This window comes from Dendrobates tinctorius, unplaced genomic scaffold (assembly GCF_039654945.1).
Source record: "Dendrobates tinctorius isolate UK_male_01 unplaced genomic scaffold, ASM3965494v1 ptg000049l, whole genome shotgun sequence".
NCBI classification, from domain to species: domain Eukaryota; kingdom Metazoa; phylum Chordata; class Amphibia; order Anura; family Dendrobatidae; genus Dendrobates; species Dendrobates tinctorius.
The window spans coordinates 27,925,959-27,942,406 of record NW_027361717.1 but is presented as its reverse complement, the minus strand read 5'-3'; the positions used below and the strand labels follow the sequence as shown (position 1 = coordinate 27,942,406).

Here is a 16,448-nt window from a genome sequence, read left to right as displayed (position 1 = left end):
TAACTATTACAGTTGTATAGAAAAGCAAGACTTGACCAGAACCAAATGAGGCACCAAAGATGAGAAACTGCAGAGGTTTTCAGTTCTCCTAAATAAATTACACGCGCCAACAATTACCCAGGAATCCAGCTGGTGGCATCCGTGATGTGAGTCTGGGTGACCATGGCTGAGGTGGCCGCGGTGAACTGTCTCCCTATGAGAAGATCTGCTCCCGCGCTCAGTCTCTGGGGAGTGCTTATAATCTAGAAGGACAAAAATTGACATGGACATGGTGAGCTCGGCAGAGTATGACGAGAAGTCACCTTACATATCTGGTCTAATACAAACTAGTCATTTCTTACCAACTTATACATCACATCAAGCCAACCACAGGAACGCTCATAGTGCCAATGAACTACCAAGCTCAGAAAGCCCACTGATCTGGGAGATGATAGTTTTTAGGATACTGACCCATAAAAACCCTAAAACATGGCATTTCTAAATGTTTTATATACAACCAAGGTTCTTCTACACACGAGCTGATTCCTTCATCACTGGAAGGTCCATTCATTATAGTGGGCCCATAGAAAAGCATACATGATCACAAATATAATAATGTAAAAAGGTTTGTCCAGCTCTGTGGACAATTATTATTATTTTTTTTACTTAAATGCATTTATTCGGGGCTAAAAATCATTTTTGGAATTGGGTTTCATTAAAAAATGTTGCATCGTTGGTATATTACAGATGGTAGTAGTCATAAATCAGCTCAAAAGAGCATTAACAAAAAAGACAGATGAAAGTTACAAACTCTATCGGAGCTGCAGAACAAGCTCGCTGACTGATTCTCCGTTAACTCATATTGCTGCAGCCAGCAATAGTGCAACACAGAGTCTGCAGAAGACAAAATCGTGCATTTTTTTAATGAATCCCAATTCCAAGAAACACATGCATGTAAGAGAAAAAAAAATGTCCCCCAAAAATGGTCAACGTCTTTAAAGGATGGTGTCACATGACCCTTTTCTCGCCATCCAAGAAAATTGGTTCAATTATGCTAATCGGACTCTGATCAGAGTGGGATCCAATTTTCTCGGAGGTGGAAAGCGAACGGAAAATTTCACTACAATCTATTTTTTTCACAGACCCATAGACATGAATGGACGAGTGCCATTAGATTCACGGAAAAAAAAAACAGACAGGTGCACAGCCCCATAGAATAACATGTGTACAAGTGCTAGCCATCAAAACCACAGATGTCACCCATCCGATTTCTACGGTCGACTGCACAAGCTGTAACAGCCATATTGGTTACTGGTGCGACTATGTGTAATCAAGGCAGAAATCACACGTACAATGGAATCTATGGCTTTAAGGTAATCCGCCTTCTACCTCACTTTGTAAAAACTACAGCCAAAATGGGTTAATAGTTACAAGCCAGAATCCCACAGCAGGTGTATAGAATAAAGACTAATGATGGTCACATGGCAGATCCACAAATGGTCCCAATCCCTGGCAGTGCAGTTAGAGGCCCCCAGAACACACGTCACTGCTGATCTTGGCTGACCCCGGGGCCACTTTTCCGCTTTGATCTCCACCAGAAGCTAAGCTGGGACCCCAGGCTGCGACCCTGCACTGGATGCTTTACTGCAGGTCTCCGAGACCCACAGAGAAAGACAGCCGCACTGTGACAATCATTCACACATCGTATCCGGCTGCAAAAACATTTAAAGCTGTAGCCAGCCTTGCTCAAATCTTTCTATTCTGGCTAGGAGTAGTTTGTTGTGCTCATTCATGGCTTGTAGGAGGGATTTATACCGATGATTCAAGGTCAGTTTTCCGGCTAGATGGCTTAGCTATTGAATCTGAAAGGGTCCATATATAAATTATGTAATCCTCTTCTCTGTGTAAGGAGGAGGCTTACTGACATTAATATGCATTAGAGAATGCAGAGAACGAACAGCTGGATGTAGAATAACGTGATCTAACACTCTATCATACATACATGGGATATAGGAAACTGAATGTGTGCGGTGTATGTGTGTGTATATATACAGTTGTGTTCAAAAGTTTACATACCCCGGCAGAATTTTTGCTTTCTTGGCCTTTTTTCAGAGAATATGAAGGATAACACCAAACCTTTTTCTCCACTCATGGTTAGTGGATGGGTGAAGCCATTTATTCTCAAACTACTGTGTTTTCTCTTTTTAAAACATGACGACAACCCAAAACATCCAAATGACCCTGATCAAAGTTCACATACCCCATTTCTTAATACCGTGTATTGCCCTCTCTAACATCAATGACAGCTTGAAGTCTTTTGTGGTAGTTGTGGATGAGGTTCTTTATTTTCTCAGATGGTAAAGCTGCCCACTCTACTTGGCAAAAAGCCTCCAGTTCCTGTAAATTCCTGGACTGTCTAGAATGAACTGCGTGCTTGAGATCTTCCCAGAGTGGCTCAATGATATTGAGGTCCGGAGACTGAGATGGCCACTCCAGAACCTTAACTTTGTTCTGCTGTAGCCAATGAATGGTCGACTTGGGCTTTTGTTTTGGATCGTTGTCATGTTGCATGTGCAGCTTCTTGGCTGAGGATTGCAAATTTGCCTCCAGTATTTGCTGATAACGTGCTGCATTCATCATTCCTTCAATTTTGAACAAGTTTCCTATGCCTTTGTAGCTCACACATATCCAAAACATCAGCGATCCACCTTCGTGCTTTACAGTATGAATGGTGTTCCCCTTTCATCATAGGCCTTGATGACCTCTCTCCTAATGTAACATTTATGGTTGTGGCCAAAAAGTTAAATTTTAGTCTCATCATTCCAAATTACCTTGTTCCAGAAGTTTTGAGGCTTGTCTCTGTGCTGTTTTGCATATTGTAGGAGAGATACTTTGTGGCATTAGCGCAGTAATGGATTTCTTCTGGCGACTCGACCATGCAGCCCATATTTCTTCAAGCGCCTCCTTATTGTGCATCTTGAAACAGCCATACTGCTAGTTTTCAGAGAGTCCAGTATTTCAGCTGATGTTATTTTTGGGTTTTTCTTTAAATCCTGAACAATTTTCCTGGCAGTTGTGGATAAATTTTTGTTGGTCTACCTGACCGTGGTTTTGTTTTTACAGAGCCCCCGATTTTTCATTTGTTAATCACAGTTTGAATGCTGCTGACTGGCATTATCAATTCTGTGGTTATCTTTTTGTATCTCTTTCCTGTTTTATACAGTTCAACTACCTTTTCCAATAGATCCGTTGACAATTCTTTTGCTTTCCCCATGATTCACAATCTAGAAATGTCAGTGGCTGGATGAAGGATGCAAGAGTCTGTCTGGATCCCAGAAACTCAGCTTTGATGCACACACAATGATTAGAATTCTCTCTTCAGGACTCTTCCCCTAGTTAGGTCACAGGTGAGGATGTTACCTTTAGTAGTCATTTAAACTCATTTGTGTCAACTTCTTTGCATGTTATCAGGCCAAAATCACCAGGGTATGTGAACTTTTGATCAGGGTGATTAGGATATTTTGGGTTGTCATTATGACTTAAAAAGTGTAAACACAGTAGTTTGACAATAAATCGCTTCACCCAACCACTAACCTTGAGTGGAGAAAATTTTTTGATGTTATTCATATTCTCTGAAAAAAGGCCAAGAAAGCCAAAATTCTGCCGGGGTATGTAAACTTTTGAGCACAACTGTATGCTGTATATATATATATATATATATATATATATATATATATATATATATATATATATATATATATATATATATATATATATATATATATATATAATAAATCTGCTATCAATGAGGAATGTTTTGCTACGCTGAATACATTTGGAAAAATGATCAAGATCCACTGCTCGCAGCTCCCTTTGTAGTTGCCGACCAATGATGTCCGAGATGTGCTTGATAGGAGGCAAGTCCGGAGATTCTGCATGCAATGGTAGCACATTTGGAACACGCAGGCTTGCTCACAGTAACACAAGCAACATGTGGCTTGGCACTGTTGAGTGGAAAAATGCACCTGGTACAGTATGGGGACATGGTTGTACCACTGGTACCATGACCAAATCAGTTGTTAGTGTACCTGGAAATAATAAAAATAAAAGAAGTGTCCAACTACCATACGGTATGCCATCACATACCATAATCTTAGGAGTAGGACAAGTGTGACGTTACCTCATGAAGGCCTCTTCAGGGTCAAAGGGTCATTCCATGGTAACTTACTTTACATTCACAAGCCAAAACTGAGTTAATAATGGCTACAGACTGTTCTTTGAAGGCAGGCACAAAAATGGGTGAATGTATATTGTACATTAAACTATTCTCAATAGATTTCAACACAGTTTGATTTTCCAAGAATACAAATTAAATAAAAAATACAGTGTTATTTCTTGGTAACTTACGATACAATACAATGTAGTAACTTACGTTACAAAGCTGATGGTAACTTACGTTACAATACCATTACTTCATATGAGAAGTAAACTTATTGTAACGTAAGTTACTGTGCTGTAACGCAAGTTACCATGGAATGACCCTTCACGGTGTTGCCAACATGGCCTCTACGCCCATTTCCGGCTATCACTGTATCTAAAACAACAGCAGCGCTCATGGCTGAAGACGATAGACCTCCATTGCAGTCTTACTCTGCACCATGATAGCGGTGGCGTGAGGTCCATGGACACCTGTATCTGGATGTCTGGCTTATAGCACAATGTAATGCAAACACCTTCTTATAGTTTACGTAGACACCTTTTGATGGCTTAAGCTACGTTCATACGTTCATTATTTGGTGAGTTTTTTACCTCAGTATTTGTAAGTCAAAACCAGGAGAGGAACAATCAGAGGAAAAGTATAATAGAGACACGTCACCACTCCTGTATTATCACCCACTCCTGGTTTTGGCTTACAAATACTGAGGTAAAATACTGACTATATACTGAATGTGGCCTTAGGCTTGTCATGTTATGTCCAATCTCACTAGTGTGAACAGGATGGTTCAACCATGGAGCAGTTTCTCAACAAGACAACTCCGATGCCACATGTTCCTCAAGTTACTGTGAACAGCCTGTAAGGCCTAAACATGTTGTGTTACGATGGCCTGCAGCGTCTCTGGACTTGTCTTCCATCGTACACTTTTAAGAACATCGTTGATCGATAATTGCAAAAGGAGCTGAAAGCAGTGGATCTTGATGATTTGCATGCCCAAATGCATTCAGCATGGCAGAACATTCCTCAACCATTAATAACCTCACTGATAACATGCCAAGGTGTGTAAGTGCTGGAATTTCTGCACATTGAGGTCATGCATGATGCTGAATAAATTGAGATGGTTTGAAAATTTAGATTCAATTTACATATCATTAACAGGTCTACAGTTCCTGTGATTTCCATAATTACACAAGTTTCCTGACTTGAGAGAGACAGAGAAATGGGGCTCACACTGGGCCCACTTTCATATCTTCCAGTAGGATAGGGATGCCTGAGCAATTTTGTGTTTATAGCTCATGCGCATTCTCTGAATGCGGAGCTCTGTATAACTCCACCCACACCACTGATTGGCTTTCTGGCTATGCACAGTGTACACAGAAAGCTACCAATCAGTAGTGGGGTGGGATTATACAGAACTCATGAATAGCAAGGACTATCTGGCAGCAGCTCTACTAGTCCACTAATGATACTGTATTAGCAGGATATTGATTTTATCAAAACTACAGTAAGCAGCCCAGCAAGTGACATCAGTGGAATCAGGATTTCTGCCCCTATATCATGCTACTCTCAGATTAAGCTTACTAACAGATTCTTTTCATAAGGACCTGTCCACCTTTTTTTTCCAGTTGGAGGAGGCTGATGAACAGAACTGGTCACACAAAATCATGGCAAAATAAGACTAGTGCTAAACAGTGACTTTTGCCACCACACAGGCTGCACACAGAAAAAGTCCCAAAAAAAAGAAAGAAAAATCAGAACCGCTTGGCTTTTTTGCGACGAGCTTGTTGCAGTACCCTAGAGCAGGGTTCCCCAACTCCAGTCCTCAAGGCCCACCAACAGATCATGTTTTCAGGATTTCCTTAGTATTGCTCATGTGATAATTGCTTCACCTGTGCAATACAAAGAAAATCCTGAAAACATGACCTGTTGGTGGGCCTTGAGGACTGGAGTTGGGGAACCCTGCCCTAGAGGGTCGCAATGTGACCCCATTCACTCGCATGGTGTTGCAATGTAGCAGCGACACATAGCGATGTGCGGTCGCATAACCCGTGTCACTGCCCAAGTCGCCGGCAGCCTAAACCTAAAGTGGAGAACCCCTTTTAATATCCTATATCGGCAACGTCCATCTTTGGGATATTGTTGTTTCTCTACACACTGCCGCTTTAACTCTCCTCTGAAGGGGGGTGCGAGTTAAGACATGGGAACAAATCATTCCCAATCAGGTCTCTAATACTGTTAAAGAAAATACTGCCATAGCCGTCTGGTCCTGTGAAAACCAATTAAGCTGTTTGCTTATCATGTACTGGTTGCCAGAATACCGCGGGTAACGTTACCTTGTGTCTCTCCTGCTCAGCGGGTTTGTTAGAGGAATTATTTTTACATGTGCAGTCAGACATTCCTAGCGCTTTCTTACAAACAGAAAATTCACTTTAGTTTTCCAACACTTCACATCACCCCGGGTTAACCCTTTCTGCTGCTGTGGTGTCCACACTGACCACGACACAGGGACGTGTGAACATGGTTATATGGTGGGTTACACATGTACATTGATGGCTATTGTTATGGATTCCGACATATTCCACTGCACCGTACGCAGACAGGGACCACTTTAGGAGGCAGACACACACATGCTCACAAAAGCAACTTTCATTTGGATTTCCATTACTCTAACAGGTTTATGAACAGGGAAGAAAACAAGAAAAATGTCCAAACATAGGGAAATAAATGTATGCAGATACTGCTTTAGTATGATGACAACCCTGAAACCTCAAAAGTGTAAGGAAGCAAGAAAAAAAAAAAAGACGAGAGTAATATTAATAAAGGGAATCTGACAGCAGGAATTCAAGCCCCCAAACTACACAAATGAGTATTTTGATCACAGCATCCTTTTCATACATGTTGTCCTACTCCAAGCTGTATAGGCTTGAAAGCCAACTGCCAATTATGTAAATCAGGTGATTTGCATCTCTAATGAGGAGGGGTGTGGTCTAATGACATCAACACCCTATATACGGTGTGCTTAATTATTAGGCAACTTCCTTTCCTTTGGCAAATTGGGTCAGAAGGGAGATTTGACGAACTCTGAAAAGTCAAAAATTGTGAGATGTCTTGCAGAGGGATGCAGCAGTCTTGAAGTTGCCAAACTTTTGAAGCGTGATCACCGAACAATCAAGCGTTTCATGGCAAATATCCAACAGGGTCGTAAGAAGCGTGTTGATAAAAAAAGGCGCAAAATAAATGCCCATGAATTGAGGAAAATCAAGCGTGAAGCTGCCAAGATGCCATTTGCCACCAGTTTTGCCATATTTCAGAGCTGCAACGTTACTGGAGTATCAAAAAGCTCAAGGTGTGCCATACTCAGGGACATGGCCAAGGTAAGGAAGGCTGGAAAATGACCACCTTTCAACAAGAAACATAAGATAAAACGTCAAGACTGGGCCAAGAAATATCTTAAGATTTTTCTAAGGTTTTATGGACTGATGAAATGAGAGCGACTCTTGATGGGCCAGATGGATGGGCCCGAGGCTGGATCAGTAAAGGGCAGAGAGCTCCACTCCGACTCGGACGCCAGCAAGGTGGAGGTGGGGTACTGGTATCAGCTGGTATCAAAGATGGACTTGCGGGAGCTTTACGGGTTGAGGATGGAGAGAAGCTCAACTCCCAGACCTACTGCCAGTTTCTGGAAGACACCTTCTTCAAGCAGTGGTACAGGAAGAAGTCGGTATCATTCAAGAAAAACATGATTTTCATGCAGGACAATGCTCCATCACCTGCATCCAAATACTCCACAGCGTGGCTGCCCAGTAAAGGTCTAAAAGAAGAAAAAATAATGACATGACCCCCTTGTTCACATGATCTGAACTACATGGAGAACCTGGGGTCCCTCATAAAATGTGAGATCTACAGGGAGGGAAAACAGTACACCTCACGGAACAGTGTCTGGGAGGCTGTGGTGGCTGCTGCACGCAATGTTGATCGTGAACAGATCAAGCAACTGACAGAATATATGGATGGAAGGCTTTTGAGTGTCATCGTAAAGAAAGGTGGCTATATTGGTCACTGATTTTTTTTTTGGTTTTTGAATGTCAGAAATGTTTATTTCTAAATGTTGTGTTGTTATATTGGTTTACCTGGTGAAAATAAACACATGAGATGGGTATACAGTGCCTTGGGAAAGTATTCGGCCCCCTGGAACTTTTCAACCTTTTCCCACATCATATGCTTCAAACATAAAGATACCAAATGTAAATTTTTGGTAAAGAATCAACAACAAGTGGGACACAATTGTGAAGTTGAACGAAATTTATTGGTTATTTTAAATTTTTGTGGAAATTTAAAAACTGAAAAGTGGGGCGTGTAATGTTTTTCAGCCCCTTTACTTTCAGTGCAGCAAACTCACTCCAGAAGTTCATTGTGGATCTCTGAATGATCCAATGGTGTCCTAAATGACTAATGATGATAAATATAATCCACCTGTGTGTAATCAAGTCTCCGTATAAATGCACCTGCTCTGTGATAGACTCAGGGTTCTGTTTGATGCACAGAGAGCTAATGAAGACCAAGGAACACAACAGGCAGGTCCGTGATACTGTTGTGGAGAAGTTTAAAGCCGGATTTTGATACAAAATGATTTCCAAAACTTTAAACATCCCAAGGAGCACTGTGCAAGCGATCATATTGAAATGGAAGGAGTATCACATCACTGCAAATCTACCAAGACCCGGCCGTCCCTCTAAACTTTCATCTCAAACAACGAGAAGACTGATCAGAGATGCAGCCAAGAGACCCATGATCACTCTGGATGAACTGCAGAGATCTACAGCTGAGATGGGACAGTCTGTCCATAGGACAACAATCAGTCATACACTGCACTAATCTGGCCTTTATGGAAGAGTGGCAAGAAGAAAGCCATTTCTCAAAGATATCCATAAAAAGTGACGTTTAAAGTTTGCATCAAGCCACATGGGAGACACACCAAACATGTGGAAGTATGTGCTCTGGTCAGATGAAACCAAAATCGAACTTTTTGGCAACAATGCCAAACAATATGTTTATCGTAAAGGCAACACAGCTCATGACAAATAGAAAAAAATGGGCTAAAAAAAAGCCCTAGACAGCTCACCAACCGCAGCCACAGCACGGAACCTCGTCTGGACCCAACGATAGTTGATAGTAGACAGAAGAAAAAGAAAGTTCCAGCTGATATATTTTAATTCTTATATAAAGCAGTAAATTTTAACACAGCGGCTTTCTCCTCATGAATAAATGGATGTGCAGTAAGGCACTGAGACACCAGATACGCGTTTCGATCCTACATGGATCTTTATCACAGCTGCAAGTTACTAACACAGCGCAAACCTTACACCTAGTGCTGACCAATGAGAACTGCAATTCAAGTCACATGCATAAACCAAAGGTCCTGTGAGCATTACAATGCCTATGCTCCATAAGGACCAATGACGATATCACCTATCACATGTTCAAATAGTAAGGTCCTCTGTGCAATTCTCCACATCATTTAGGTTTGTGCAATAATAACAAATAAAAACAAATTAGTACATATATACATAGATAAAATATAGCAATAACCATCAGTAATGATACATAATCTCTGTTCTTTTGTTTAAACCATTCGGATACCTAGACCCCAGACAGAATATCCAAAAAGCCCCTCTTGTGAGAAGGCGTCTTTTTCCATCACCACCATGTTTTGAATTTTTTACAGATGTCTGGAGTTCCAATGGGAGTGACGTACTCCCCATCCTTGGCTAATTTGACCATGGCATTCTGGGAAAAACAATTTATATATTCAGTGAATAATCCCTATGTGCAGTGCATCCACTGGTATGGTAGATACATCGATGACACCCTCATTATTTGGGAGGGCGATGTATCTACCATACCAGCATTTGTGGATTATATTAACTCCAATGCTTACAATATCAGATTCACTCATAAATTAAATAAAACTCAAATATCGTTTCTAGATTTGGAACTATGGGGAAACGCAGGACAAAAAATTGCGACCAATACTTATTGCAAACCCATCACAGGGAACACTATATTGCATGCCCGAAGTGGACATCCTAGGCATGTAATTAGATCCATTCCCATTGGAGAAGATAAAAAGAAATTGTACGGAAGAACAAGTGAAAAATAAAGAATTTGATGCGCTACATAAGACATTAAAGAAACGGGGCTATGCAAACTGGATGTTAGAAAGAGCTAAAACCAGGGCAGAAAATAGGGCCAGAAAAAATGTATTGGAGCCAAAAAATAATGCTAATATCAGTAAAAAGAAAGACCTGAATAAAAAAAACATTTGTTAGTCTTGAATATAGTCTGCAATTTAATAAAATCAAGAGCATGTTTTTCAAATGCCTACCAATCCTATATGAGGATGAAATATTAGTGAAAATATTAGATTCTGGTACTAATATCGTTGCCAGACGGGCTCCTACCATTGGAGATATTGTATCTCCTAGTTTTTTTTTACATCTGCATCACCTTCGGAAAATTGGTTAAAAACCACTGGTTTCTACAGATGCGGTTCCAGTAAATGCAAAATGTGCAGATATGCACAAAAAACAAAAACATTTAATGACTCAGGTAATATTCAGGAGTATCACATCAAACAATTCATTAATTGCAATACAGAAAATGTAATCTATAGGGTACACGGTGAAATATGCAATTTATTCCATGTAGGCTGCACAACAAGGAAACTGAAAACCCGCATTCTGGAGCACATTAGAGATATGGAGAATAATAGCATTAACCCCTTCACGACCAATGACGCCACATAGGCGTCATGAAACCTGGTTCAAATCTGACTAGTGACGCCTATGTGGCGTCATGACTTCAAAGCCCCCCTGCGGGTCGGGTGACCGGGGTCACTGAAAGGTCACCCGACCCGCAGATACAGGGGGCTTTGTAATTCACCACAGGGGGCGTGGCTTCGCCCCCACGTGGCTACGATCGCTCTGATTGGCTGTTAAAAGTGAAACAGCCAATCAGAGCGATAGTAATATTTCATCAATGAAAATTGATGAAATATTACAATCCAGCTATGTCCGACGCTGCTGTAGCATCGGACATGGCTGGAGACACCGATTCCACCCCCCCCACCGGCGATCGCCCCCCCGCAACTGAATGACAGCGGCGATCTGCCGCCGCTGTCATCATCTGCCCCCCTCCCATTCCCTCTGCTCCCCGCCAGCCTCCGATCCCCCCCTCACCCCCCCGGTACCTCCTGAGTCCCCCCGTCCCTCCCGGTGTCCCTCGGGTCCGGATGATGGGCGCCGCCATCTTTGAAAATGGCGGGCGCATGCGCAGTGCGCCCGCCCGAATCTGCTGGCTGCAGATTCCATTCTTTCATTTTGATCACTCTCACAGTGATCAAAATGAAAGAAAAAGTAAATAAACCCCCCGATTATCACCCCCATAGGTAGGCAGAACTAATAAAATAAAGAAAATATTTTTATTTTTATTTTTCCATTAGGGTTAGGGTTGGGGTTAAAAAGAGGGTTAGGGTTAGGGTTGGAAAGAGGGTTAGGGTTGGAAAGAGGGTTAGGGTTGGAAAGAGGGTTAGGGTTGGAAAGAGGGTTAGGGTTGGAAAGAGGGTTAGGGTTGGAAAGAGGGTTAGGGTTGGAAAGAGGGTTAGGGTTGGAAAGAGGGTTAGGCTTGTGGTTAGGGTTATGGTTAGGGTTGGGATTAGGGTTCGGGGTCTGTTGGGGTTAGGGTTATGGTTAGGGTTGGAATTAGGGTTAGGTATGTGTTGGGGTTAGGGCTGTGGTTAGGGGTGTGTTGGGGTTAGGGCTGGAGTTAGAATTGAGGGGTTTCCACTGTTTAGGCACATCAGGGGGTCACCAAACGCGACATGGTGCAACCATTGATTCCAGCCAATTTTGCGTTCAAAAAGTTAAACTGTGCTTCCTCCCTTCCAAGCCCCGACGTGTGCCCAAACAGTGGTTTACCCCAACATATGGGGTATCAGCGTACTCAGGAAAAATTGCACAACAACTTTGGGGGTCTAATTTCTCCTGGTACCCTTAGGAAAATAAAAAATTGGGGGCTAAAAAAATATTTTTGTGGAAAAAAATTTTTTTTTAATTTTCACGTCTCTGCGTTATAAACTTCTGTGAAGCACTTGGGGGTCCAAAGTGCTTACCAGGCATCTAGATAAGTTACTTGGGAGGTCTAGTTTCCAAAATTGGGTCACTTGTGGGGGGTTTCTATTGTTTAGGCACATCAGGGGCTCTGCAAACGTAATGACGACCGCAGACCATTCCATCAAAGTCTGCATTTCAAAACGCCACTACTTCCATTCCGAGCCCTTACGTGTGCCCAAACAATAGTTCCCCCCCATATATGGGGCACCAGCGTACTCAGGACAAACTGTACAACAACTTTTGGGGTCCAATTTATCCTGCTACCCTTGTGAAAAAAAAATTGCTGGCTAAAAATCATTTTTTTTGAGGAAAACAAATTTTTTTTTATTTTCACGTCTCTGCGTTATAAACTTCTGTGAAGCACTTGGGGGTTCAAGGTGCTCACCACACATCTAGATAAGTTCCTTAGGGGGTCTAGTTTCCAAAATGGGGTCACTTGTGGGGGGGTTCCACAGTTTAGGTACATCAGGGGTTCTGCAAATGTAACATGATGCCCGCAGACCATTCCATCAAAGTCAGCATTTCATAATGTCACTACTTCCCTTCCGAGCCCCGACGTGTACCCAAACAGTGGTCATCCCCCACATATGGGGTATCAGCGTACTCAGGACAAACTGGACAACAACTTTTGGGGCCAATTTATCCTGCTACCCCTGTGAAAAAAAAATTGCTGGCTAAAAATCATTTTTTTTGTGTGGAAAAAAAAATATTTTTTATTTTCACGGCTCTGAGTTATAAACTTCTGTGAAGCGCTTGGGGGTTCAAGGTGCTCACCACACATCTAGATAAGTTCCTTGGGGGGTCTAGTCTCCAAAATGGGGTCACTTGTGGGGGGGTTCCACAGTTTAGGTACATCAGGGGCTCTGCAAATGTAACATGACACCCGCAGACCATTCCATCAAAGTCAGCATTTCAAAATGTCACTACTTCCCTTCCGAGCCCCGACGTGTGCCCAAACAGTGGTTCCCCCCCACATGTGGGGTACCAGCGTACTCAGGACAAACTGGACAACACATTTTGGGGTCTAATTTATCCTGGTACCCTTGTGAAAATAAAAAATTGCGCACTAAAAAATAATTTTTTGAGGGAAAAAAAAATTTTTTTATTTTCACGGCTCTGCGTCATAAACTTTTGTGAAGCACTTGAGGGTTCAAGGTGCTCACTACACATCTAGATAAGTTCCTTAGGGGGTCTAGTTTCCAAAATGGGGTCATTTGTGGGGGAGCTCCAATGTTTAGGCACACAGGGGCTCTCCAAACACAACATGGTGTCCGCTAACGATTGGAAGTAATTTGCATTTCAAAAAGTCAAATGGCGCTCCTTCCCTTCTGAGCCCTGCCGTGTGCCCAAACAGTGGTTCCCCCCCACATATGGGGTACCAGCGTACTCAGGACAAACTGGACAACAAGATTTGTGGTCCAATTTCTCCTGTTAGCCTTGTGAAAATTAAAAATAGTGTGCTAAAAATCATTTTTGAGGAAAAAAAATTATTTTTTATTTTCACTGCTCTGTGTTATAAACTTTTGTGAAGCACTTGGGGGTTCAAAGTGCTCTCTACACGTCTAGATAAGTTCCTTAGGGGGTCTAGTTTCCAAAATGGGGTCACTTGTGGGGGAGCTTCAATGTTTAGGTGCACAGGGGCTCTCCAAATGCGACATGGTGTCCGATAACGATTGGAGCTAATTTTCCATTCAAAAAGTCAAATGGTGCTCCTTGCCTTCCGGGCCATGCCGTGCACCCAAACAGTGGTTTATGACCACATATGAGGTATCTGTGCACTCAGGAGAAATTGCTCAACAAATTTTAGGATCCATTTTATCCTGTTGCCCATGTGAAAATGAAAAAACTGAGGCTAAAAGAAAATTTTTGTGAAAAAAAAAGTATTTTTTTTTTTTTACAGATCAATTTGTGAAGTACCTGGGGGTTCAAAGTGATCACTATGCATCTAGATAAGTTCCTGGGGGGGTCTAGTTTCCAAAATGGGGTCACTTGTGGAGGAGCTCCAATGTTTATGCACACAGGGGCTCTCCAAACACGACATGGCAACCGCTAAATATTCCAGCATATTTTCCATTCAAAAAGTCAAATGGCGCTCCTTCCCTTCTGAGCCGTGCCGTGCGCCCAAACAGTGGTTTATGACCACATATGAGGTATCGTTGTACTCAGGAGAAATTGCCCAACAAATTTTAGGATCCATTTTATCCTGTTTCCCATGTGAAAATGAAAAAATTGATGCTAAAAAAAATTTTTGTTGGAAAAATTAAAATGTCCATTTTTTCTTTCCACATTGCTTTAGTTCCTGTGAAACACCTGAAGGGTTAATAATCTTCTTGAATGTAGTTTTGAGTAGCTTGAGGGGTGCAGTTTTTAGAATGGTGTCACTCTTGGGTATTTTCTGCCATATAGACCCCTCAAAGTGACTTCAAATGTGAGGTGGTCCCTAAAAAAAAATGGTTTTGTAAATTTTATTGTAAAAATGAGAAATCGCTGGTCAACTTTTAACCCTTATAACTTCCTAACAAAAAAATATTTTGTTTCCAAAATTGTGCTGATGTAAAGTAGACATATGGGAAATGTTATTTATTAACTATTTTGTGTCACATAACTCTCTGGTTTAACAGAATAAAAATTCAAAATTTGAAAATTGCAAAATTTTCTAAATTTTCACCAAATTTCTGATTTTTTGACAAATAAACGCAAAAATTATCAACCTAAATTTACCACTAACATGAAGCCCAATATGTCACGAAAAAACAATCTCAGAATCGCTAGGATCCGTTGAAGCGTTCCTGAGTTATTAACTCATAAAGGGACACTGGTCAGAATTGCAAAAAATGGCCTGGTCATTAAGGTCAAAATAGGCTTGGTCATGAAGGGGTTAATACACGTAACATTTCTATGGTCTCTAGACATTTTCTAATGCAGCATAATGGGAATTTGGAGGCAATGTCAGTCGCAGGAATTGAATGTGTAAAAAATTAAAAACGTGGTGGCGATGGAAAAAGACGCCTTCTCACAAGAGAGGCTTTTTGGATATTCTGTCTGGGGTCTAGGTGTCCAAATGGTTTAAACAAAAGAACAGAGATTATGTATCATTACTGATGGTTATTGCTATATTTTATCTATGTATATATATGTACTAATATGTTTTTATTTGTTATTATTGCGCAAACCTAAAAGATGTGGAGGACCTTACTATTTGAACATGTGATAGAAGGTGATATCGTCATTGGTCCTTATGGAGCATAGGCATTGTAATGCTCACAGGATCTTTGGAATATGCATGTGACTTGAATTGCAGTTCTCATTTGTCAGCACTAGGTATAAGGTTTGCAGTTGTGATAACGATCCATGTAGGATCGAAACGCGTAGCTGGTGTCTCAGTGCCTCACTGCACATCCATTTATTCATGATGAGAAAGCCGCTGTGTTATATTTTAATTCTTAAATAAAGCAGGAAATTTTATCAGCTGGAACGTTCCTTTTCTTCTGTCTAACACAGCTCATCACCCTGAACACACCATCCCCACTGTCAAACATGGTGGTGGCAGCATCATGTTTTGGGCCTGCTTTTCTTCAGCAGGGACAGGGAAGATGGTTAAAATTGATGGGAAGATGGATGGCGCCAAATACAGGACCATTCTTGAAGAAAACCTGTTGGAGTCTGCAAAAGACCTGAGACTGGGACGGAGATTTGTCTTCCAACAAGACAATGATCCCAAACATAAAGCAAATTCTACAATGGAATGGTTCACAAATAAACATATCCATGTGTTAGAATGGCCAAGTCAAAGTCCAGACGTGAATCTAATCAAGAATCTGTGGAAAGAGCTGAAAACTGCTGTTCACAAACGTTCTCCATCAAACCTGACTGAGCTCGAGCTGTTTGCCAAGGAAGAATGGGCAAGAATTTCAGTCTCTCGATGTACAGAACTGATAGAGACATACCCCAAGCGACTTGCAGCTGTAATCGCAGCAAAAGCGGGCGCAACAAAGTTAAAGGGGTATCTTTATGTTTGAAGCATGATATGTGGGAAAAGGTTGAAAAGTTCCAGGGGGCCGAATACTTTTGCAAGGCACTGT

The 16,448-nt window shown here is 41.6% G+C and overlaps 1 protein-coding gene across 2 annotated transcripts in view; it reads right to left on the bottom strand.

Moving 5' to 3' along the window:
• TFDP2 (transcription factor Dp-2) overlaps positions 1-16,448 on the bottom strand; it is a 98,544-nt gene that overhangs the window by 30,076 nt on the left and 52,020 nt on the right. For both annotated transcript variants that reach the window (XM_073576598.1, XM_073576597.1), the window contains one exon: positions 118-242. In XM_073576598.1, coding sequence (XP_073432699.1) covers positions 118-242 — 125 coding nt within the window. The remainder of the gene's footprint in view (positions 1-117; positions 243-16,448) is intronic.